This window comes from Gorilla gorilla, chromosome 23, assembly GCF_029281585.2.
Source record: "Gorilla gorilla gorilla isolate KB3781 chromosome 23, NHGRI_mGorGor1-v2.1_pri, whole genome shotgun sequence".
Classification (NCBI taxonomy): domain Eukaryota; kingdom Metazoa; phylum Chordata; class Mammalia; order Primates; family Hominidae; genus Gorilla; species Gorilla gorilla.
In genome coordinates, this window is record NC_086018.1 from 14,906,064 (window position 1) to 14,929,861 (window position 23,798).

Here is a 23,798-nt window from a genome sequence, read left to right on the forward strand (position 1 = left end):
TTTTTCAAAGCTGATTTTCCACAGCAATTTCCTTCCCCAACCTCTTCCTTCCAGGCATTTTCTTTGTGTACTGCTTGACCTGAGTGCCAGGTGGCTCTCACTAGTACATTTCCCTTCCGCAAAGGCCTCTTGGGAGTTGACTTCTCACCCCAAGAAAGCTATGAGGTGGGCTAAAGAATCTGAGCTAATAATCTTCAAGATAACTTCAGAGAGTTCAAATCATACAATCATTATTATTATTACTATTATTATTATTATTTGAGACAGAGTCTCAATCTGTTGCACAGGCTGGAGTGCAGTGACAGAATCTCGGTTCATTGCAAACTCCACCTCCTGGGTTCAAGTGATTCTCCTGCCTCAGCCTCCCCAGTAGCTGGGACTACAGGCTTCTGCTGCCAGGCCCAGCTAATTATTGTAGTTTTAGTAGAGACAGGGTTTTGCCATGACAACCACAATTCTTTGAGATAAGCTCCATATTTTTCCCACATGCATCAAAAGCTGCACCTAGAACTTAGTCTTCTTCACTGTTGCCATGAAGTCATGGAGTGGGTGATAATGGACAGTTAAAATACCACATACTGGCTGGGCGTAATGGCTCACGCCTGTCATCCCAGCACTTTGGGAGGCCGAGGCAGGTGGATCACCAGGTAAGGAGGCTGAGACTATCCTGGCTAACACGGTGAAACCCTGTCTCTACTAAAAATACAAAAAATTAGCCAGGCATTGTGGCACGCACCTGTAGTCCAGCTATTCGGGAGGCTGAGGCAGAAGAATCGCTTGAACCCAGGAGGCAGAGGTTGTAGTAAGCCGAGATTGCACCACTACACTCCAGCCTGGGTGACAGAGGGAGAGTCTGTCTCAGAAAAAAAAGAAAGAAGAAGACGAAGAAAAAAAAAAGACACACACTGTCTTGCCTAAACTCAGGGGTAAGGTCTTCTTTAACCACTCCCGTGAGTTATGTTATTAGACTTCAGAGCTCCAAGAGTCAAGTCTGAGGTTTTTTTCTCTGCCTTATACCCCTTAATTTTTAACCCAATTAAATGTAATGACAGCATAAAATACAAACTTGCTTAAATTTACCTTGCTTTTTAATGTTAAGGCGGCGTTCAGCCTGTTTAGTAAGATTTCATACAAGGCTGCATCCATCATTATTATGAGAGCCATTCTCTCTTTCATTTAATAACAAATAGTTGGCTGGTCACAGTGGCTCATGCTTGTAATCCCAGCCCTTTGGGAGGCTGAGGCGGGTGGATCACAAGGATGAAGACCATCCTGGCTAACACAGTGAAGCCCTGTCTCTACCAAAAATACAAAAAATCAGCCGAGCGTGGTGGCGCATGCCTGCAATCCCAGCTACTCAGGAGGCTGAGGCAGGAGAATCGCTTGAACCGGGGAAGCTGGGAGGCAGAGGTTGCGGTGAGCCTAGATCACACCATTGCATTACAGCCTGGACATCAAGAGTGAAACTCCTTCTCAAAAAAAAAAAAAAAGAAAAGAAAAGAAAAGAAAAAGTAATGATACAGGGAGATAATAAATAATAAGTAAATAAGTGTTTTAAGAAGCTGTGAAATCTAAAGTAAAGGTAAAGATGGTCACAGGAGCAGGAAAAATTACACAAATCCACATGAGCTTAACTTTTGGTGGTGATTTCTCATCAGAAAAAAAAAAACATAAAAGAAAGTATGAATAAGAAAATTGTCCACATTGCTTTGGTAGAAAAAAGTAGGAGGAAAAACAAAAACAACAAAATAATGAGAATTATACAATATTAAGCTTTAGTGTTCTTCATCATTTATCATGGTGATTGTTTCCCCAAGAAATAACAGAAGCAAAATAGTCAAAATAGAAGGACACATAGGCATATATTACTGTCTACGTATATCAAGCCAAGTTTAATTTTAATTCGTTCTTTCAGAAATTTTATTTTAAATTAACAATTGTAAAGATTTATGGGACACAAAGTGATTTTATAATACATGTATACACTGCAAAATAAATTGGGCTAGTTAACATGTACATCACCTCACACACTTATCATTTCGTTGTGGTGAGAATATTTAAACTCTACTTTTCCAACTTTTTTTTTCAGATGGAGTTTCGCTTTTGTCGCCCAGGCTGGAGTGCAGTGGCACAAGCTTGGCTCACTGCAACCTCCACTGTCCGGTTTCAAGTGATTCTTCTGCCTCAGCTTCCTGAGTAGCTGTGACTATAGGTGTGTGCCACCAAACCTAGCTAGTTCTTGTATTTTCCGTAGAGACGGTGTTTCACCATGTTGGCCAGGCTGGTGTTGAACCCCTGACCTCTAGTGATCTGCCTGCCATGGCCGCCCAAAGTCCTGGGATTACAGGCATGAGGCACCATGCCTGCCTTTTTCAGCAATTTTGAAGTGTACATTTTTTAACTGTGATCACCATTCTGTGCAACAGATCACCAGAACTACTTCCGGCCTCACAGAAATTTTTTACCCTTTGACAAATGTCATCCCTTCCGTATGTATTCCTATCACTACCCCACACTCCAATCTCTGACTACTTTCTGTGTATTTGTATAAAGAGTCACGATCTTGCTGTGTTGCCCAGGCTGGAGTGCAGCGGCACAACTATGGCTCACTGTGGCCTCAAACACCTGAACTCAAGTGATCCAACCGCCTCATCCTCCCAAAGTGCTGGAGATAACAGACATGAGTCACCACACTTAGCATATTCACTATTTTTATGAGTTCAACGTTTTTAGATTTTACATATAATTGTGACCATGCTATATTTGTTTTTCTGTGCCTGTCTTATTTCACTGAGCATGTTTTCCAATTCCATTCATTTTATCATAAATAAATAACAGCACTTTCTCTTTTTTTAAGGCTGTATAGTATATTCCATTGTGTATATGTGCCACACTTTATCTGCTGATCTGTTGATGAGCACTTGGGTTGTTTCCTTATCTTGGCTATTGTGAATAATGCTGACATGAATATAGGTATGCAAATATCTCTCTGAAATACTAATTTATATCATTTGAGTACATATTCAGAAGTAGAGTAGCTGGACCATGTTGTAATTCTATTTTTAATTTAATTTTTGAAACCTCAGTTCTATCACCCCAGAAGCACAGGCTACAAAAGCACAAGAAAAACAGCAATTGGATTGCATCACATCAAACTAAAAAGTTTCTGCACAGCAAAGGAAACAATTAGCAGAGAGGGTGAAGGGACAACCCCTACACTGGGAGGAAATGTCTGCAAATCATATATATGATAAATGGTGAATAATAAATACATACAAGAAACTCACACCACTCAACAACAACAAATCAAGTAAGCCTATTAAAAATGGGCAAAGGACCTGAATTTACGTTTCTCAAAAAAAGACAAAAATGGTCAAGTCTATGTTTAACTATGTTTAATTTTATTTATTCATTTATTTTATTTATTTATTTATTTATTTTGAGATGGAGCCTCACTCCGTCACCCACGCTGGAGTGCAGTGGCGCGATCTCACCTCCCCACAACCTGCGCCTCCCAGGTTCCAGCGATTCTCCTGGCTCAGCCTCCTGAGTAGCTGGGACTATAGGTGCATGCCAACACGCCCAGCTAATTTTTATTGTATTTTTAGTAGAGACGGGGTTTCTTCGTGTTAGTGAGGATGGTCTCCATCTCCTGACCTCATGACCTGCCCATCTTGGCCTCCCAAAGGGCTGGGATTACAGGCGTGAGCCATCAAGCCCGGCCTTATTCATTTATTTATTTATTTATTTATTTGGAGACAGAGTCTCACTTTGTCGCCCAGGCTGGAGTGCAGTGGTGCGATCTTGGCTCACTGAAACCTCCATCACCTAGGTTCAAGCAATTCTCCTGCCTCAGCCTCCCTAGTAGCTGGAATTACAGGTGTGTGCTACTGTGCCTGGCCAATTTTTGAACAACTGTATATTTAATGATGCTTCACCACCAATCATCAGGGAAATGCTAATTAAAACCAACAATGCACCTTCTCTCAAAAATGTTAGAATAGCTATTATCATGAAGATGAAAGATGACAAGTGTTATTGAGAATGTAGAGCAAAGAGAATCCTTGTGCACTGTTGGTAGGAATGTAAATTCGTATTTCAAATTATTAACATGATTATTTATTTTTAGTTGAAAAGTTTTTGTGCCTTGAGATGCATTAATATGAGTTGCTTTCTGTTAGTCAAAGTTCAATGAGAAATGCCTTAGTTACCCTAAATTAATATAAATAGGAGCAGTCTCATAAGACTTGCCTTTCAGATTCTCCTTAAGTACAGAATAAAACCTGTGGTAAATACTCTTTCTGAAGAAAACATGTTCACTGATAATGTATACACTACAAACACTTGTTAAAGGCATTCCAAAAATGTACTAGGTGAAAAATGCATTACGGTTATTTTTCCTGCTCAGTTTTTGGATCCAGATAGATTTTTTATTTTGTTTTATTTAATGAATTGTATAATTATAGTTAAGAAAACAAAAATTACTAATGCACATTCACAGGAGAACATAAATGAATTTTATTAGAAACCACTTCCAAGATTTTGCTGTGTATATTTTTTAAATTTAAGAGCCTCTTAACAAGTCACATTCAGCATCTTTACTCATTGTTCTGTGAAAGTATATATGTATATTTTATGAATATGTCATACTTTTTCTGATTGAAAAATATCCAACCCTACTGCAGGAGTGACAGTAATTCCTCAGCTGCTTATTTTTATTCTTTTCAGTTTTCTCGAATAGTACGGTGCTTCTGGCTGATTTTCAGTACGTCCTGGCAACACTTTGCCTGACTGCCATGGGTACAAATACTGATAGAAGAGGAGCATAAAGCCAATGGCCAATAGGTAGCTTATGATGAGCTGCACGGCAATTAATGAATCACAGCAATTCAGCGAAGTTTTCCCTCCAAAGAACCTAAATACCAATATCATTATCACATTTTCTAAAAACTGAAAGCTGTAGTGTAGGATTCTATGGCCCCACCTCTGTCTCCCATCAATTATTTTGTCATCTGACAACTGCAGTTTCACTGCTGACCAGCAGGAGAAGTTGATGGCAGCATATAGCAGTGTGATCAAGAAAAGCATCAGTACTGTACCCACCATATTGGAATTATTTTCTTTGTTGCTAGGAAGATGAGCTCCACTTTTCCAAAACTCCAGCCACGGTGCCAACAATGATACAAAATATATGATTAACAAAAAGGGTAGGCTGTTCAGTTTCAGAGATGCAATGAAAAATGCCAGAGTCACTACACGTGAGATAACCTCCAAAAAACGCCACATCACGACACAGAAGAATTCTATCGGCGGTAGCTTAATGGTAGTATCATCATTGCTGATCTGGATGGCCAGTATATTGCAGCGAATGGCCCCATAAGTAACTGATAACAGGGAACATGTCATCAGTAATGCTATTAAAGACAAACATGAAAATGTTAGAGAATATTTTTCATTAGTAATGACCACTTTCTTTTTTAAACTTGCCATTTTAAGATATATTCTTCCTCACCCACCTCCTTTAGAAAATCATTTACTTATAAAAAGAAAGGTTTGTTAATCTTCCATTTTCAGGGACACAGTAAGTATAGGCATGCAAAACATATATTGCACCTTGGAAAAACAAATAATAAGCAAATACATACATATCTACATTTATACATGTATATACACATTCCCTCAAAGAGAAGACTGGCACAGATAAAATGGAAGAGACACATTCAGATCTGATGCTATAAGGTGTGACAGCACATATAAAGCAGTCTCAATTAAAAAAAATACCTGAATTAGACACTGAAAAGACAGTTCCATTCTTTATAGAAAGTTAAGAGTGTCAACTAGGAAGTTAGCATGTGAAATAGGAGACTAATGTAATATAGACTGTGTTTTAGACTATGGTGGTAACAGAAAAGAAGAAATAAGCTGTGGAGTTAAAGTAAATCCTGGAAGTGGAGCTGACAGATTCTGCTGAGTGATGGAATACAAGGTACTAGAGAAGCAGAAAAAAATAAAAAGTTACAGAAATTAAGAAGTATGTGTGGCCGGGCGCGGTGGCTCACGCCTGTAATCCCAGCACTTTGGGAGGCCGAGGCGGGCGGATCACGAGGTCAGGAGATTGAGACCATCCTGGCTAACACGGTGAAACCCAGTCTCTACTAAAAATACAAAAAATTAGCCGGGCGTAGTGGTGGGCACTTGTAGTCCCAGCTACTCGGGAGGCTGAGGAAGGAGAACGGCGTGAACCCGGGAGGCGGAGCTTGCAGTGAGCTGAGATCGCGCCACTGCACTCCAGCCTGGGCGACAGAGCGAGATTCCATCTCAAAAAAAAAAAAAAAAAAAAAAGAAGTGTGTGTGTGTGCATGTGTGTGATTGTATGTATCCATGCAACTTTATGAGAAACTTTTTCATAAGAAAAATTATTTTAATTTCAACATTGTTCTCTCAACAATTAGACAAATAAGCACATGGAAGAAAACCAAAATTATGAAGTAGTTGAATAATTGGTTTAAGCACTTTTGTACTACATTCAGTTGAAAGAGAAAAAATTCATTTTACATATACATGCAGGTTAAAAAAAAATACACTCTTCAGCTGGGCATAGTGGCTCACACCTGTAATCCCAGCACTTTGGGATGCTGAGGTGGGTGTATCAAGAGGTCAGGAGATCAAGACCATTCTGGATGACACAGTGAAACCCCATCTCTACCGAAAATACAAAAAATTAGCCGGGCATAGACCCAGCTACTCGAGAGGCTGAGGCAGGGCAATTACTTGAACCCAGGAGGCAGAGGTTGCAGTGAACCAGGATAGCGCCACTGGACTCCAGCCTGGGCAACAGAGCGAGACTCCATCTCAAAAAACAAACAAACAAATAAACACTAACAAAAAACACTCTTCATACACAATGAACTTAAGCCAGAAAACAAAAAGAGGCCAAATAGCAAAATAGTCATTCCTCGTCTAAATTTATTATTCACTTTCTAACACCATTTAGAAAATGAATATTAACACTCCATTTATTCCTTAAGGAATACACAAAGTGAAACTCTAAAACATTAGCATTGTAACTGCATTTATGAGAAATGAGACTGAATATAATAAATGACCTAAAAATTAAATGTTTGAAAGTAAAATTTGGCCAGGTATGGTGACTCATACCTGTAATCCTACCTTTAGGAGGCTGAGGTGAATGGATCACTAGAGCCCAGGAGTTCAAGATCAACCTGGGCAACATGGTGAAAACCTGTATCTACAAAACACGTGCGCACACACACACACACACACACACACACACACAAATACACAAATTTAGCCAGGCATGGTGGCACATGCCTGTAGTCCCAGCTATTCAGGAGGCTGCAGTGGGAGGATTGCTTGAGCCCAGGAAGTAAACATAGGACTTTCACTTGGGTCTTTATTTTTCTGTGCCTTCACCCCAGCACTTTGGGAGGATGATATCAAGGGGCAAACTTCTAGACACATCCCGACAACAGATGAGAAACTGTGGCCTCAGCAGGATGGAGTCGAGTTCCAGTCAACGTTCCTACTGGTTGACTGAATAAACCTCAGAGGGAAGACCATGGCAGCTGCAGGCCTTGAGTGCATCCAGTGCTCTACTGTGGGCTACAGGTGCAACCTGGCACTGAGTCAGCTTTGGTGGTCAAATTACTTTAGCCATCAAAGTCTAGGCATTAGGATTCCCCCTACTTCTACCAGGGCTGAAGCTATCATAGACTTAAAGACCTTAATTTCCTTCTTCTTCTTGCCCTGAATCTCTGGACAGGCTTACTGTAGAAAGAAGCTTCCAAACAGAGCCCAGACATGAACACTGAATCAGGCACCTATATCATTGTGCAGATAACAATGCGTAGCCACAAAGATCAGGATCAATGACGAGAACATCATGGCGCCAAGTGGACAAAATAAGGTGCCAGTTGTGAGTGACCCGAAAGAGATGGGCATGGACACATAGCCTGACAAAAAATTCAAATACTTATTTTAAGACAATGTAGTGGACTTAAGGAAAACGCAAACAATTCAGAAATTTATCAGAGAACCTTAGCAAGGAGATTGAAATAATGGGAGGAAAAAACTAATAAAAATGTTGAAGATAAAAACACAATAAAATAAAAAAAATGCAGTTGAGAGCATTGACAGAAGTGGCCAAGCAGAAAAACTCAAGGACAGATCAATTAAAAATATACAGTCAGAAGAAAAAAAAAGAAATCTAGAAAGTTCATAGGATTTATGTGATAACATCCAAAGAACAAATGTATTAGTCACTGGTGTTCAAGGAAAAGCTGGGTGCAATGGCTCACACCTGTAATGGCAGCTATTTGGGAGGCGGAGGCAGGTGGATCACATGTGGTCAGGAGTTTCAGAGCAGAGTGCCCAACATGGTGAAACTGTGTCTCTACTAAAAATACAAAAATTAGGTGTGGTTGGTGGACGCCTGTAATCCCAGCCACTCAAGAGGCTGAGGCAGGATAATCACGGAACCCAGGACACGGAGGTTGCATTGAGCCAAGATCATGCCATTGCACTCCAGCCTGGGCAACAAGAGCAAAACTCCATCTCAAATTAAAAAAAAATAATAAGCGTATTGTAGGAAAAAAAAGTAAAAAGTCTATTTAGAGAAATAATAACAAAAAATTTTCCAAATCTAAATAAAAATATAAATATTCAGGTAAAGGAATATTGAAGTCTTCCAATAAGATTAAATCCAAATAATATCGCCATGGCTTAATATAATCAAACCAACAAATATCAAAGACAAAGAGCATACAGAATTAAGCAGGATAAAAAAGAAAATATCATATCAGGAATATACAGATATATTTAATATATGCATATATGTAATGTAAATATTAATAGATGCAAAGGGAGAAAAAAACTACAAGGTACTAATAGAAAACTTCAGCACCTTACTTTCAGAAATGAATAGATCATGCAGACAGAAAATCAGTAAGTAAACATCAGATTAAAATGCACTGTAGGGCAAACGGACAAAACAGTTACAGAACTATCCATCCAAGAGTTATAGAATACACATTCTTCTCTACTGCATACATGGAACATTTTCCTGGATATATCATACATTAGGCCAAAAAACACATCTTGATGAATTCGAAGAGATCAAAGTCATACAGGGTATCTCTTCTAATATCACTAATTCATAAGTACATGAAAATTAAATTACATACTCCTGAACAACCAGTGAGTCATTGAAGACATTACACAGAAAATACCATATTTCTTGAGACAAAAATAGAAACAGAACACATCAAAACCTACTGGATATGACCAAAGCAGTTTTAAAGGGAAAGTTATGGCAATAAATGTCTTCATCAAAAAGAAGATACGAAATACACCAAACCAAAGAATTAGAAAAACAAAAAGCTAAAATCAAAAGTATAAAAACTCACTAATAAATATAATCAGAGACAAAAAAGGAGATGTCATAACTGACACCCAGAAACAAATTAATGGTAAGAAATCAAATCAGCAATAAAAAGTTACCCATTAAAGAAAAGCCCAGGACCTGATAGATTAACTGCTGCATTCTACCTACCACTAAAAAATAACTACTATCAATTCTTTTTAACCTAGTGGAAAAAAATAAAAAAAAGAAGATAAGTGAACTGTTCCAGTTCATTCTGTGGGGCCAGCAATATGCTCAATACAAAACCAGTCAAGGACACAACAAAGAAGAGAAAACTACAGGCTAATATACCTGATTAACATAATGTAAAAATCCTCAACAGAATACTGGGAAACTGAGTTATAACACACATTTAGAAAATCATTCATGATTTTCCATGATCAAGTGAGATTACAGGAATACAGGAATGGTTTAATACACAAGAATCATTAAGTATCATACATTACATCAACAAAATAAATAACAAAATCTAGGTGGTCATTTCAATAAATAAAAAAGCCATTTGACAAAATTCCACCTTTTTATAATAAAATCTCTCAACAAATTATGCATAGAACAATTGTAACTCAACACAACAAATGACATAAACGAGAATAACCAAATAATGCTCTACATGACAAACCCATAGCTAACATCACACTCAGTGGGAGTTCAAAGTTGAAAGCTTCTCTCTGAAGATCTGAAAGGAGACTAAGAAGTTCACTTTAGCTGCTTATATTAACATAATCCTGAAAGTCTTTAGCCAGAGCAACTGGACAAGAGAAAGAAAAGGTACCCAAATTGGAAAGAAAGAAGTAAAATTGTCCATATTTCCTAATGATATTATATGGAAATCCCTAAACACACCACTAAAAAGCAGTTAGAACTATTTCAGAAAATCAGTCAAGTTTCAGTTTACAAAATCAACATATAAATTAAGTAGCATTTTCATATACTAATACGAAAATGTCTACCAAAAAAACCTCAAGAAAATAATCCCATTTACAATAGCTATGGGAAAACAAATGAGTGAACAAAAAACCTTTAAATTTTACCAAGGAGGTAGAAAATAATCTGCATTCTGAAAATTATGAAGTATTAATAAAAAAATTAAAATAACATAAATCAATGGAAAGATATCTATGCTAATTGATTGGAAAAAAGTAAAGTGGTTAAAATGTTTATAGGACCCAAATAGGTCCACAGATTAAATGCAATCTCTATCAAAACACCAATGGCATTTTTCACAGAAATAGAAAGAAATTCAAAATTAATATGAAACCGCAGAAAAAAAACCCTGAATAGCCAAAGCAATCCTGAAGATGGCCATAGGTTTGGGGAGTGAATCCATAAAGCTGGAGGCATCACAATGCTATAAACCAATGCAACTGAGTATAGTGAGCACAAATAAATCCACACATGGATAGCCAACTGATATTCTACAGAGGTGCCAAGAACACAAAATGAGGAAAGTCAGTCTCTTCAATAAGTGGTGCTGGGAAAACAAGAGAGCTACATGCAGAAAAACAAAATCAGAACCCTATCTCTTACTACATACAAAAAATAACTCAAATGCACTAAAAGCCTATAGTGCAGTGGCATGTACCTATAGTTCCAGCTACTCTGGGGTCTGAGTCAGGAGGATCACCCGAACCTAGGAGTTCAAGGCTGTAGCATGCCACACTCATGCCACTGCACTAACCCTAGGCAATACAGTGAGACCTCATCTGTAAAAATACATTTTTAAAAACGTTTAAAAATAAATATGTAATGAAAACCCTAAACTGTCAAACCTAATAAAACACAGGGCAAACTTAATGACCTTGGTCTGGGCAAGGATTTTTTTTTTTTTTTTGGATAAGATTTCAAAACCACAAGCAACAAAACCACCAACAGACAAATGAGGTTTCATCCTACTAGAAAGCTTCCACGCAGAAAAAAAACAAAACAAAACAGAGTGATAGAATGAGAGCAAATATTTGCAAATTATACATCAGACAAGGGGTTAATTAAAATATACAAGGAACTTAAAAATATTCAAAAGCAAAACAAACAAATACCACGTGTTCTCACTTATAACTGGGAGCTAAATTATGATTACACATGGACAAATAGAGGGAAACAACATACACTGTGGCCCATTAGAGGCTACAGAGTGGGAGGAGGGAGAACATCAGTGAAAACAACTAATGGACACTAGGCTTAATACCTGGGTGATGAAATAATTTGTACAACAAACCCCTAGCATACAAGTTTACTTATATAACAAACCTGCATATGTAGCCCTAAAACTAAAATAGAAGTTAAATTTTAAAAATTAGAAAGAAAAAAATAAACAATTCTCCGTAAAGAAAGCAGGTCTCTTAATAGGCCTCTCTCAAAAGGCATTTTTCAAAAGAAGACATGCAAATCAAAACCTGTATGAGACTTCACCTCATCCTGGTTGGAACAGTCATTATTTAAAGAATAAAAAGAAAAAAGAAACGTTGGAAAAAAAAAAGAATATGGAGGAACGAAAACTCTTGCACATTATGGGTGATAATGTAAATTATTACACCCATTTTACATCACTAAACCCATTTTACTCCATGAACGGTTTGGAGCTTCCTCAAAAATTAGAAATTAGTACTAATGCATTATCCAGAAATTCCACTTTTGAGAATGTATCAAAAGGAATTGAATCCAGTATGTTGAAGAGATATATATACTCTCATGTTTATTTCAGCATTATTCACAGTAGCCAAGATATAGAATCACCTCAAGTGTCCATCAGTGAATGAATACATAAAGAAAATGTGGTACATATACACAATGGAAGAGTATTCAGCTATAAAAAAGAATGAAATTCTCATCTGCAGCAACAGGGATGAACCTGGAGGACATTACATTGAGTGAAAAAAAAATGGTCTCACTTTTATGAGAAAACTTAAAAAAAAAAGACTCTGTAGATATAGAGAGTGAAACAACGGTTACCAGAGACTGGAGTGGTTACAGAAAAAGAAAGAATGAGGAGAATTTTATCAAAAGATTTATAATTACACTCAGATAGGAGTAATAAATTTAAAGAGATCTATTGTATAGCAGGGTCACTACAGTTAGTGAAGGTATATTGTTGAAATATGTACACAGAATGGATATTAATTGCTCTTACCAAAATAAAAAAAAACAGATAACTACGTGAGAAAATGCATTTGTTAATTCTCTGGATTTAACTATTCCATGTTATATATATACTTCAAACATCATCTTGTACACAATAAAAACATACAATGTAACCTGTCGATGTAAAAAAAAAATAGAGAAAGAAAGGAGGCGGGGGGGAGAGAGAGAGAAGAGAGGGAGAGAAGGAGAAAGAGGGAGAAAGAGGGAGAGAGAGGGAGAGAGAGGGAGAGAGGGAGAGAGAGGGAGAGAGAGGGAGAGAGAGGGAGAGAGAGGGAGAGAGAGAGAGAGACAGAAAGAGAGAGAGAGAGAGAGACTGACTCTGAGACTAAAGGGGAAAAACAGCCACACCATAAAATTGTATTACACTGACCACTGGTACCATTTTCTTTTTGTTTTTTTTCTTGTTTTTTGCTTTTGTTGTTGTTGTTGGAGGGGATGGAGGTTTGCTCTTGTTCCCCAGGCTGGAGTGCAATGGCACTATCTCGGCTCATTGCATTCTCCGTCTGCTGGGTTCAAGCCATTCTCTTGCCTCAGCCTACTGAATAGTTGAGATTACAGGTACCTGCTACCATGTCCAGCTAATTATTGTATTTTTAGTAGAGACAGACAGGACTTCACCATGTTGGCCAAGCTAATCTTGAAACCCTAACCACATGTGATCCACCCACCTTGGCCTCCTAAAATGCTAGGATTACAGGTGTGAGCCACCATGCCCGGCCTACACTGACACAATTTTCATATGTTTATAAATAGGTGTCCGTCTACATTTTGTCAGTTAATAGAAAGCAAATAATTATGAACCTTGTTAAAAAAATTAGTGGTAATAGGAAAAGTGAACACACAAATACACGCAGTCTACAGATCTGTGCGTACAATGAAAACTGCATCTAATGCCATGAAGCTAGTAGAACTTATTTGTAAAAAAATTTCCAACTATAGATCCTATCCCATGGGATATGGTTGTGGTTGTATAGTTATAGGTTTATTCAGCCATCATTTGTTTTACTGCTGAAGGTCCCATATAATTCAATAATTTTGGACACATGTAAACATGTACCTAACTGCTTCTCATTTGGTTTGAATGCCCACTTGTCAAATATCTATTGATTTGGCAAACAACTTCTTAGTCTTAGTTTGTTGTTCACATATATGCTAAAAACTTCCCTTGTTATGAAAGAATTTCAAATGACATCTGATGTCAAATGACATCTTTGTAATAAAATACTGTATATTTCATGTCTTTTAGTGATGTTTTGTTCAAGTCTATATTTATCAACTCCGAAAATAAAAAATGATTACCTTCCTTTTACATGTTGCAACCAGCACTTCCCTCTTCAACGCCAAATAAAAATGTTTTGATTTTATTTTACCTTTGCAGATAATCAACATGCGTCTGGTTCAACTAGTTATCTTCCTATTCACGTATACTTGAATGGCATATATCTAAATGTCTACATTCCTGCTGACTATTTTTTATTTTTTATTTTATTTTATTTATTTTTTGAGGCAGAGTTTTGCTCTTGTTTCCCAGGCTGGAGTGCAATGGTGCCATCTTGGCTCACCGCAACCTCTGCCTCCCGGTTTCAAGCGATTCTCCTGCCTCAGCCTCCCCAGTGGCTGGGATTACAGGCATGCTCCACCACGCCCGGTTAATTCTGTATTTTTAGTAGAGGCAAGGTTTCTCCATGTTGGCCAGGCTGGTCTCTAACTCCTGACCTCAGGTGATCCGTCCGCCTCGGCCTCCCAAAGGGCTGGGATTACAGGCGTGAGCCACTGCCCCTGGCCCTGGTGACTATTTTTTGAATTTGACATGATAGGGTAATGAAAAGGTGCAAAGACAGTGCAGACATGTTCAATGTACACTTACATATTCCCCCAAAGGCTGCATTTTAAATAATTTTGCGTAATTCCAGTACACGGGTTAAGAGAAAACTGACATTGGTTCAGTGTGTGTGTTGGGGGTTCTATTTCATGTTATTTAGGTGTAGATGCAGGTAACTGCCACTACAATCATGTTATTGAAGAGAGCAGAAATCTCCTGGTGACCATAAAACAGACCACCAAGAGACAAAACTTCTTATCTGAGGAATTTAAATGGGAGCAAAGACCACCTGGTGACCATCAAATAGGCTGTCAAAGAGGCAAAACTCCTTGCCTGGGAATTTAGAATCAAATTTTCTGAATATCTAAAGTCAGCATGTCGTTTTGGGTCTCTTTCAACATTTACTGCAAGTTACTAAAATTTCAAATCAACCCAAGGAAGCCAAGCAATGCAACAAAGAAATTCAAGAGCTGAAAGATGAAATAGCCACTTAAAGAAACACCAAAACTTGACTTCTTCAGCTGAAAACTTCACAATAAGAACATTATAATACAAATGGAAGTGTTAAGAGGGGAATAGACCAAGCTGAGAAAAGAATTTCAGAGCTCCAAGACTGGTTCTTCAAATCAACTTGGTCAAATAATAATGAAGCAAAAATAATTCAAAATGAATAAAACATCCAAGAAATATGGGGTTACGTAATAAAGCAACCAAATCTATGACTTGACTCACCAGCATTCCAGAGAGAAAAGGAGGAAGAATAAGCAACTTGAAAAAGAAATTTGAGGAGACAGTCATGAAAGTCTTCCTCATCACACTAGAGAGGTCAACATCCAAATCCAAATAAAATAGAGAACCCCAGCCAGATGCTATGTAAGATGACCATTCCCAAGGCACATGGTCATCAGATTCACCAAGGTCAGTGCAAAAAGAAACAAACAAACAAACAAAAGAAAGGAAACAAATGCGAAAATATAAATGCAGCTAGAGAGAAGTGGCAGGTCACTTACAGAGAGAACACCATCAGGATGGCAGCAGACCTCTTAGCAGAAACCAGAGACTGGTGGCCTGTTTTCAACATTAAAAAAAAAAATCCAAGAATTTTATATCCCACCGAACTAAGATTCATAAGGAAAAAAGAAATACAATTATTCTCAGACAAACAAATGCTAAGGGCATACACTTCAAGTAGATTAGGCTTTCAAGACATCCTCAAGGGAATGCCAAATGTGCATTTGAAAGAATGGTATCTGCTCTCACAAAAGCACACTTAAGCGCAAGCCCACATGCACTTTAAAGCAGCTACACAATGAAGTCTACCTAACAACCAGCTAACAACATAACAGGATCAAAATCACATATCAGTACTAACTTTGAATGACACACAGTGGTAGGCTGAATAAAAAGACAAACCCAACCATCTGTGGTCTTCAAGGCACTCATCTCACATCCAATGACACCTGTACCCTCAAAGTAAAGGAGCGGGTAAGATCCATCATGCTAATGGAAAACAAAGAGAGCAGGAAAACAGATGTGAAACCAGTGAAAATTGAGAAGGACAATGAAGGTCATTACATAATAATAATGGGTACAATCAAACACTATCCTAAATACACATACATACAAAAATGGAGCACCGATTTGTAGAACAAGTTCTTGACTAAAAAAGAAACTCTGAACTTAAACTCAACACTTGACCAAATGGAACTAACAGACATCTACAGAATGAACATGCCACCCAACAAATGAAAAATTGTCATTCTTCTCATCTGCACAGAATATAGCCTAAGATGGACTCTGAGCAATTTACTAAGGCAAGCCTCATTAAATTCAAAAGAAACAAATCACACAAAGCACACACTCTTGGTCCATGGTGCAATAAAAATAGAAATCAATACCAAGAAGATCTCTCAAAATACAAAAATACAGGGAAATCAAACAACTTACACCAGAATAACTCCCAGGTGAATATAAAAATTAAGGCAGAAATTAAAATAATTATTTGAAATAAATGAAAATAGGAAAAACTTTCCCAAATCTCTGGGATGCAATCAAAGCAGAGTTAATTGGAAAGTTTATAGCCCTAAAATGCCTTCATCAAGAAGTTAGAAAAATCTCAAATTAACAATTTAACTTTGCACCTAAAAGAACTGGGAGGGAGGGGGAACCAACACCAAATCTAGCAGAAGAAAACAACTAAAGCTAGAGAAGTTAATGAAACTGAGATGCAAAATAAATATAAAAGATCACTTAAACCAAACCAAGAGTTGGCCTTTGAAAATAAAATAAATAAATAAATGGGTAGTGTGCTACCTAAATTAACAAAGACAAAAAAAAAAAGGCTGCGTATGACGACTCACCTCTGTAATCCCAGTACTTTCAGAGGTTGACATGGGAGGATTACTTGAGGTCAAGAGTTTGAGACTAGCTTGGCCAACATGGTAAAACCCTGTCTCTACTAAAAATAGAAAAATTAACCAGGCATGGTGGTGCATGCCTGTAATCCCAGCTACTCAGGAGGCTGAGGCATGAGAATTGCTTGAACCTGGGAGGTGGAAGTGTCAGTGATGCAAGATCATGTCACTGAACTGCAGCCTTGGTGACAGAAAAAAACTCAGTCTCAAAAAAAAAGGGACCAGAAAATCCAAAGAAGCACAATCAAAAGAATATAGGCTATATATGACTGATCCCACAGAAATACAAAAGATCCTCAGAGACAACTATGGACAACTCTATGCACACAAATTAGAAAATCCAGAGGCAACAGATAAATTCTTGGAAGCACACAATCTCCCAAGACTAAATCAAGAAGAGATTGAAACTGAATAGGCCATTATCTATGCCTTAAATTGTTTAGGTAATAAAGAACCTACAATATTTAAAAAAAAAATCCCTGGAGCAGATGAATTCATAGCCAAATTTTTCCTGATGTACAAAGAATTCATAACAACGCTATTATAATTCAAACAAATGGTGGAGGGGCCTTTTTCCCATCTCATTCAATGAGTCCAGATTCTATGAGCCCAGCATCAGCCTGATACCAAAACCTGGCAGAGACACAAGAAAACTTCTGGCCAATAGCCCTCATGAACACAGATGCAAAAATCCTTAACAAAATCTCAGCAAACTGGATCTCACAGTGCATCAAAAAGCTAGTACACCACAATCACAGTAGGCTTTCTTCCTGGAATGCAAAGCTGGCTCAACATATCCAAATCAATAAATGTGATCACCACATAAACAGAATCAAAAGTAAAAACCAAAACAGAAAAAGGGATTGATAAAATCAAACATCTCTTCATGATAAACTCAACACATTAAGCATCAAAAGAATGTACTTGAAATAATGAGAGTCTTCTATAATGAACCCATAGCCAACATCATACTGAATGGGCAGAAGCGCAAATTATTTAATGCTATCCCTGTCAAACTGCCAATGTCATTCTTCACAAAATTAGAAAAAAATTCTATTCTAAATTTCATGTGGAACAGCAACAACAAGAAGCCCAATTAGTCAAAGCAATCATAAGCAAAAATAACAAACTCAGTGATGTTACACTACCTGACTTCAAACTACACTTAAAAGCTGCAGTAGCAAAAACAGCTTTGCACTGGGGCAAAAACAGACACAGAGACCAAGAAAACAGGTCAGGGAACCCAGGTATAAAGCCACACACCTACAACCATCTGATCTTTGACAAGGCCAATGAAACAGGCAATGGGAAAAGGATTCCCTTTTAAATAAATGAATCTAGGATAACTGGCTAGCCATACGTAGAAGAATTAAACTGAACTCCTACCTTTCACCATATACAAAAATTAACTCAAAATGGATGAAATGTTTAAATGTAAGACCTCAAACTATAAAAATTGTGGAAAATAACCTAGGAAGCATTATTTTAAACACTGATAGTGGCAAAAAAATTTTAGCTAAGTCCCCAAATGCAATTTTGCATAAAACACAAAAATAGAAAATTGGGACCTAATTAAACTAAAGGTTTTCCGCACAGCAAAAGAAACTGTAAACACAGCAAACAGACAACCTACACAATGGGAGAAGATATTTGCAAACTATGCATCCAGCAAAGGCTTAAGATCCAGAATCTATAGGGAACTTAAATCAACAAGCACAAAACAAATAACTCTGTTAAAAAATAGGTAAAAGTGGCCAGGCGCAGTGGCTCACGCCTGTAATCCCAGCACTTTGGGAGGCTGAGGCGGGCAGATCACGAGGTCAGGAGATCAAGACCATCCTGGCTAACATGGTGAAACCCCGTCTCTACTAAAAATACAAAAAAATTAGCTGGGCATGGTGGTGGGCGCCTGTGGTCCCAGCTGCTTGGGAGGGTGAGGCAGAAGAATGGTGTCAACCCAAGAGGCAGAACTTGCAGTGAGCCAAGATTGCACCACTGCACTCCAGCCTGGGCGACAGAGTGAGGCTCTGTCTCAAAAAAAAAAAAAAATAGGTAAAAGAAAATGAACAGATACTTCTCAAAAGAAGACATACAAGTGTCCAACAAGCATATGAAAATCTGCTCAGCATAAGTCCATGTGCGGTGGCTCACCCCTATAATCCCAGCACTTTGGGAGGCTGAGGTGGGTGGATAACCTGAGGTCAGGAGTTCAAGACCAGCCTGGCCAATATAGCAAAACCTTGTCTCTACAAGGTTTTACAATGTAAAAATTAGCTGGGCATGTTGGCACATGCCTGTAATCACAGCTACCTGGGAGGCTGAGGCAGGAGAATCATTTGAATCTGGGAGGTGGAGGTTGCAGTGGGTCAAAATCATGCCAGGGCACTCCAGCCTTGGCAACAAGAGTGAAACTCCATCTCAAAAAAAAAAAACCAACAACAAAAACCCCCACGATTTCAGCATCAGTAATCATCAGAGAAATGCAAATTGAAACCACAATGAGATAGTATCTCACACCAGCAAAAATGGCTACTATTAAAATGTCAGAAACCAACACATGTTGGGTGAGGATGCTTTTGAGAAAGGGGAATGCTTACACACTGCTGATAGAAGTCTAAGTTAGATCAGCCATTGTGGAAAGCACTCTGGAAGTTTCTCAAAGAATTTAATACAGAGCTACCATTTCAACCCAGCAATCCCATCAGTGGGTATGTACCCAAAGGAATATAAATCATTCTAGGTCCAAGACACATGCAGTCATATGTTCATTGCTGCACTATTCACCATAGCAAAGACATGGGATCAACTCAGGTGCCCATCAATGGTACACTGGATAAGGAAAATAACTGATTAATTTCTTTCATATGGTTGCATAGTATTCCATGTATGTGTATGTGGAATACTGTGCTGCCATATAAAATAAATAAATCATGTCATTTGCATCAACATAAATGCAGGTGGAGGCCATTATCCTAAGCAAATCAATGCAGGAATAGAAAACCAAATAGATTTATTACTCATAAGCAGAAGCTGAACATTCAGCACACCTGAACATAAATATGGAAATAACAAACATTGTCAACCACTATTGGGTGGAGAGAAGAACAGGGTGGCCTAAGAAAAACTCCCTATTGTGTACTATGCTTACTACCTGGGTGATGGGATCCACACTCCAAACCTCAGTATCTCACAATATTCCCATGTAACAAACCTGTACGTATACTGTACATATACTCCCTGTATCTAAGGTAAAAATTTAAAATAAAATATACAGAACTATTTGCCTGGTGACTTTTATACAATTTTATAGTCTTAGGCACATTCTAATTTTCATGCAGTTTCGACTTCTATTAAAAGCAATGCTTTTTGGCTGGGCGCGGTGGCTCATGCCAGTAATCCCAGTACTTTGGGAGGCCAAGGCAGGTGGATCACGAGGTCAGGAGATCGAGACCATCCTGGCTAACACAGTGAAACCCGATCTCTACTAAAAATATGAAAAAATTAGTCGGGCGTGGTGGCGGGCACCTGTAGTCCCAGCTACTCAGGAGGCTGAGTCAGAAGAATGGCGTGAACCTGGGAGGCGGAGCTTGCAGTGGGCCGAGATCGGGCCACTGAACTCCAGCCTGGGCGACAAAGTGAGACTATGTCTCAAAAAAAAAAAAAAAAAAAGCAATGCTGTTTATACAAGGCAGATTATAACAAAAATATGTTTTAAATAAAAACTTATTCCTCCGCTTCATCTCTAAATATTATATCAAGCTTAATTTAACTCTTCAGGGTCAATAAAATAAATTGATGCTAACTTTTAATTATATTAAATTTCTATGGATTCCAGCAGCATCTTTTTATAATCTGCTAATCAAATAAATTCATAGAAACTCAATCTTATAAAAAATTTAGTGCAATTATGGGATTACATATTTCAACTTCTCAATTTCTATTATACTAGTACACCTTATTGACCTTTGTGTGTCTTTCAGCATCAAGTAACTCAACTTACCTCTATTCAAAGGCCATTCTCGTATAGTGAGACTGATATATATCTGCAAAATTAATTGTGGAACAGAACCGAGAAAAGCCTGAATCACTGACATGTACTTGAAAGCCTTCTGCTGCATGAAATTATCCCGGATTGAGAATGCAATCTCCCTTTCCAGCATCGTGTTTCTCTTTGTGATGCTAACTTGAGTCTCTTCCTTCTCCTGTTTAAGATTTTTCAACCATTTGTGGTAATTTCTAATGGTGTGCAAACACCTGTTAACATGAAGTAACATCCAAGATTAACATTTATTGGTGACAGACATCTAGAAATATTTGAAAGTTTATCAGGAGAGGAACTCTTAATTTTGAAATTATACTATCAAATGGCAAATATTAATCACTCTGGATAAAAAATAAGTTTCTAACAGTTTCTAATATTATTATTTATGGTAGTTCTTCCCCTCATTTTCAACTTCAAATAATACATAACTGCAGTCTGATAAACAAAAATTCAAACAGCAGATGAAAAGTAAAAATTTCCTCATTCATACACAATTCAATTCACTTTCTCAAGGTCAGTTTGATTAAATAATATCACAATGTTTTTCTAATGCATTAATATTCTGACACATACAAAAGCTATTTCTCCAGAAACATACTATTCTGACAACTTTTAAAAGACATCAATGTTTTTAGGTGTTCTTCCCATGATACAAGTGTCAACTGCCTCAAAGGAAGGACCCCAAATTTTCATTGGAACACATTTTGACTTATGATTTTTCTCTAGTGATGAAATTTAGCTCATTTAGCATTATTTTAAGACAGCAGTCTAAAAAAACTCAATGAATGCTTAAAACAGCCACACGTAAGTGACAAAAACATACACAGATATGATCTATAGTGGAGTTTAACTTCAAAGTAGTCCTCAAAGAACTTTCACAAATAAAAATCTATGGGAAATAAGCAGATCTTTATAAAAAATCACAAAACATGAATAAAAGCAAGATACCATGAATAAGAAGCACAGGATGACCCCAACGTATTTCCTATGTAAAATTTACCAAACCAAAAAATATTTACTTTTTGAAGAAATAATGGAGTACTTCAGAAGTATGAAAAAATAATGCTTCTCAATGATGAGCAAGTATTAAAAAGAACCAACAGAATCTCTAGAAAACAAAATATAAAAAACACTGGGTAAATTAAATAGTTGAAAGCTAATTCGATAATTGAAAAATAAATAACTTTAACAAAATTACAAAAAAATGTAGCAAAGAGAGAAAGAAGCATCTAATATATGATGGAGATTATAGGGCATTTAAGAAAAGAGTGACAAAGCCTACACTTCTGATCAGAATTTTAAAAGAATACAGGAAGTGGCAGTATTTTTAAAATAATGACTAGAAAAAGAGTTTCAAATTGTTACAATCATGAATTCTCAGATTAAGGAAGTCTTATATATCCTAAGCAGAAAAGATTTATAAAGAATAAAATTAAATAAGTGTGGCCAGGTTCGCTGGCTCATGCCTGGAATCCCAGCACTTTGGGAGGTCAAGAAGGGGCGGATCCCTTGAGCTCAGGAGTTGGAGACCATTCTGGGCTACATGATGAAACGCTATCTCACCTAAAAATACAAAAATTAGCCTGGTGTGGTGGTGCGTGACTGTAGGTAGTCCCAGTTATTGCTGAGGCAGGAGTATCGCTTGAGCCTGGGTGGCAGAAATTGCAGTGAGCTGAGATTGCACCACTGCTCTCCAAACTGCACAACAAGGCAAGATGCCATTTCAAAAAAATAAATATATAAGTAAGTGTAAGTTTTAAAATAATGCAATGCGGGCAAATAGACTAAACGTACATGTTCAGAACTACAAGTTGTCAGGTGTTAAAGAGTTATAATTAAAGCATAAGAACAAGAAATAAAAGCTATCAGCAAAAAAAAAAGCAAACAACAGAAAAGGCAGAAAAGGCTGTTTGTGCTTTTATAAAATCAGAAGAAACATTTCAATGCAAAAAAAGCATCATCAGCATAATAAAGGTCAGTGCAAAATATTATTTTGTCAGAAAACTGTATTAATTTTAAGCTTCTATACACCCAATAACTTGCAAAAATGAACAAATCCAGCACAAATCTAAAAGAAAAGTATGTGACTGGTATGGAGCCCATTTTCTCTAATACAAACTGCAATTTTCCAAAAAGGAGACATTGTTAAAATTTATAAAAAAAATCATTAATGTAAGTAACACCCTTCTTTAAACAAACAGAATATTTTCAATATCTCCAAAGTCTCCTCTGTCATTGTCTACTGTTGTACCTCTCTCTCACCACATAATCCAATGGCCATAATATATCATTTCATTAGACCCTATTAACTAGCTCTTCTTTAGCAATTATGAAACGCATGATAAATTAACTAGAAAATCATATCACTATACCTTTTAGATACTTTTGACCTTTAAGTACATACTATCATTTATTATCTCTATCTTCTGACCAAATAGAAAACAGTTTTTCTCCCATCCCTTGTCTTTCATTATCTTATATGAAGAATTTTATCAGGGTTTGGGGAATGAAAAATTTATAGATACTTGATTGAATTGTCTTAGCTTCAAAAAGGAAAAAGAAAGAAGGTAAGGAGTAAAGGAAAGAAAGAAGATAACTGACAACATTTAGAGGTAGAATGTCTAATATTTAATCCTAACAGATAATTCATGTAAACCAACCCAGTCTTTCTTTTTTTTGAGACAGAGTTTGCTCTGTTGCCAGGCTGGAGTGCAGTGGCATGATATTGGCTCACTGCAACCTCTCCTTCCCAGGTTCAAGTGATTCTCCTGCCTCAGCCTCCCAAGTATCTGGAACTACAGGTGGGTGCCACCAAACCCAGCTAATTTTTGGGTTTGTAGTAGAGACAGGGTTTCACCATGTTGGCCTGGATGGTCTCGATCTCTTGACCTTGTGATCTGCCTGCCTGGGACTCCCAAAGTGCTGGGATTACAGTCA

The 23,798-nt window shown here is 37.4% G+C and overlaps 1 protein-coding gene across 1 annotated transcript in view; it reads right to left on the reverse strand.

Moving 5' to 3' along the window:
- Positions 1-4,406: 4,406 nt before the first annotated feature.
- XKR3 (XK related 3) overlaps positions 4,407-23,798 on the reverse strand; it is a 38,302-nt gene continuing 18,910 nt past the window's right edge. Inside the window, exons 3-4 of the mRNA XM_031005514.2 lie at positions 20,820-21,073; positions 4,407-5,414 (exon numbers count right to left, since the gene is read on the reverse strand). Of these exons, the coding sequence (XP_030861374.2) occupies positions 4,702-5,414; positions 20,820-21,073 (967 nt within the window). The 3' untranslated portion in view covers positions 4,407-4,701. The remainder of the gene's footprint in view (positions 5,415-20,819; positions 21,074-23,798) is intronic.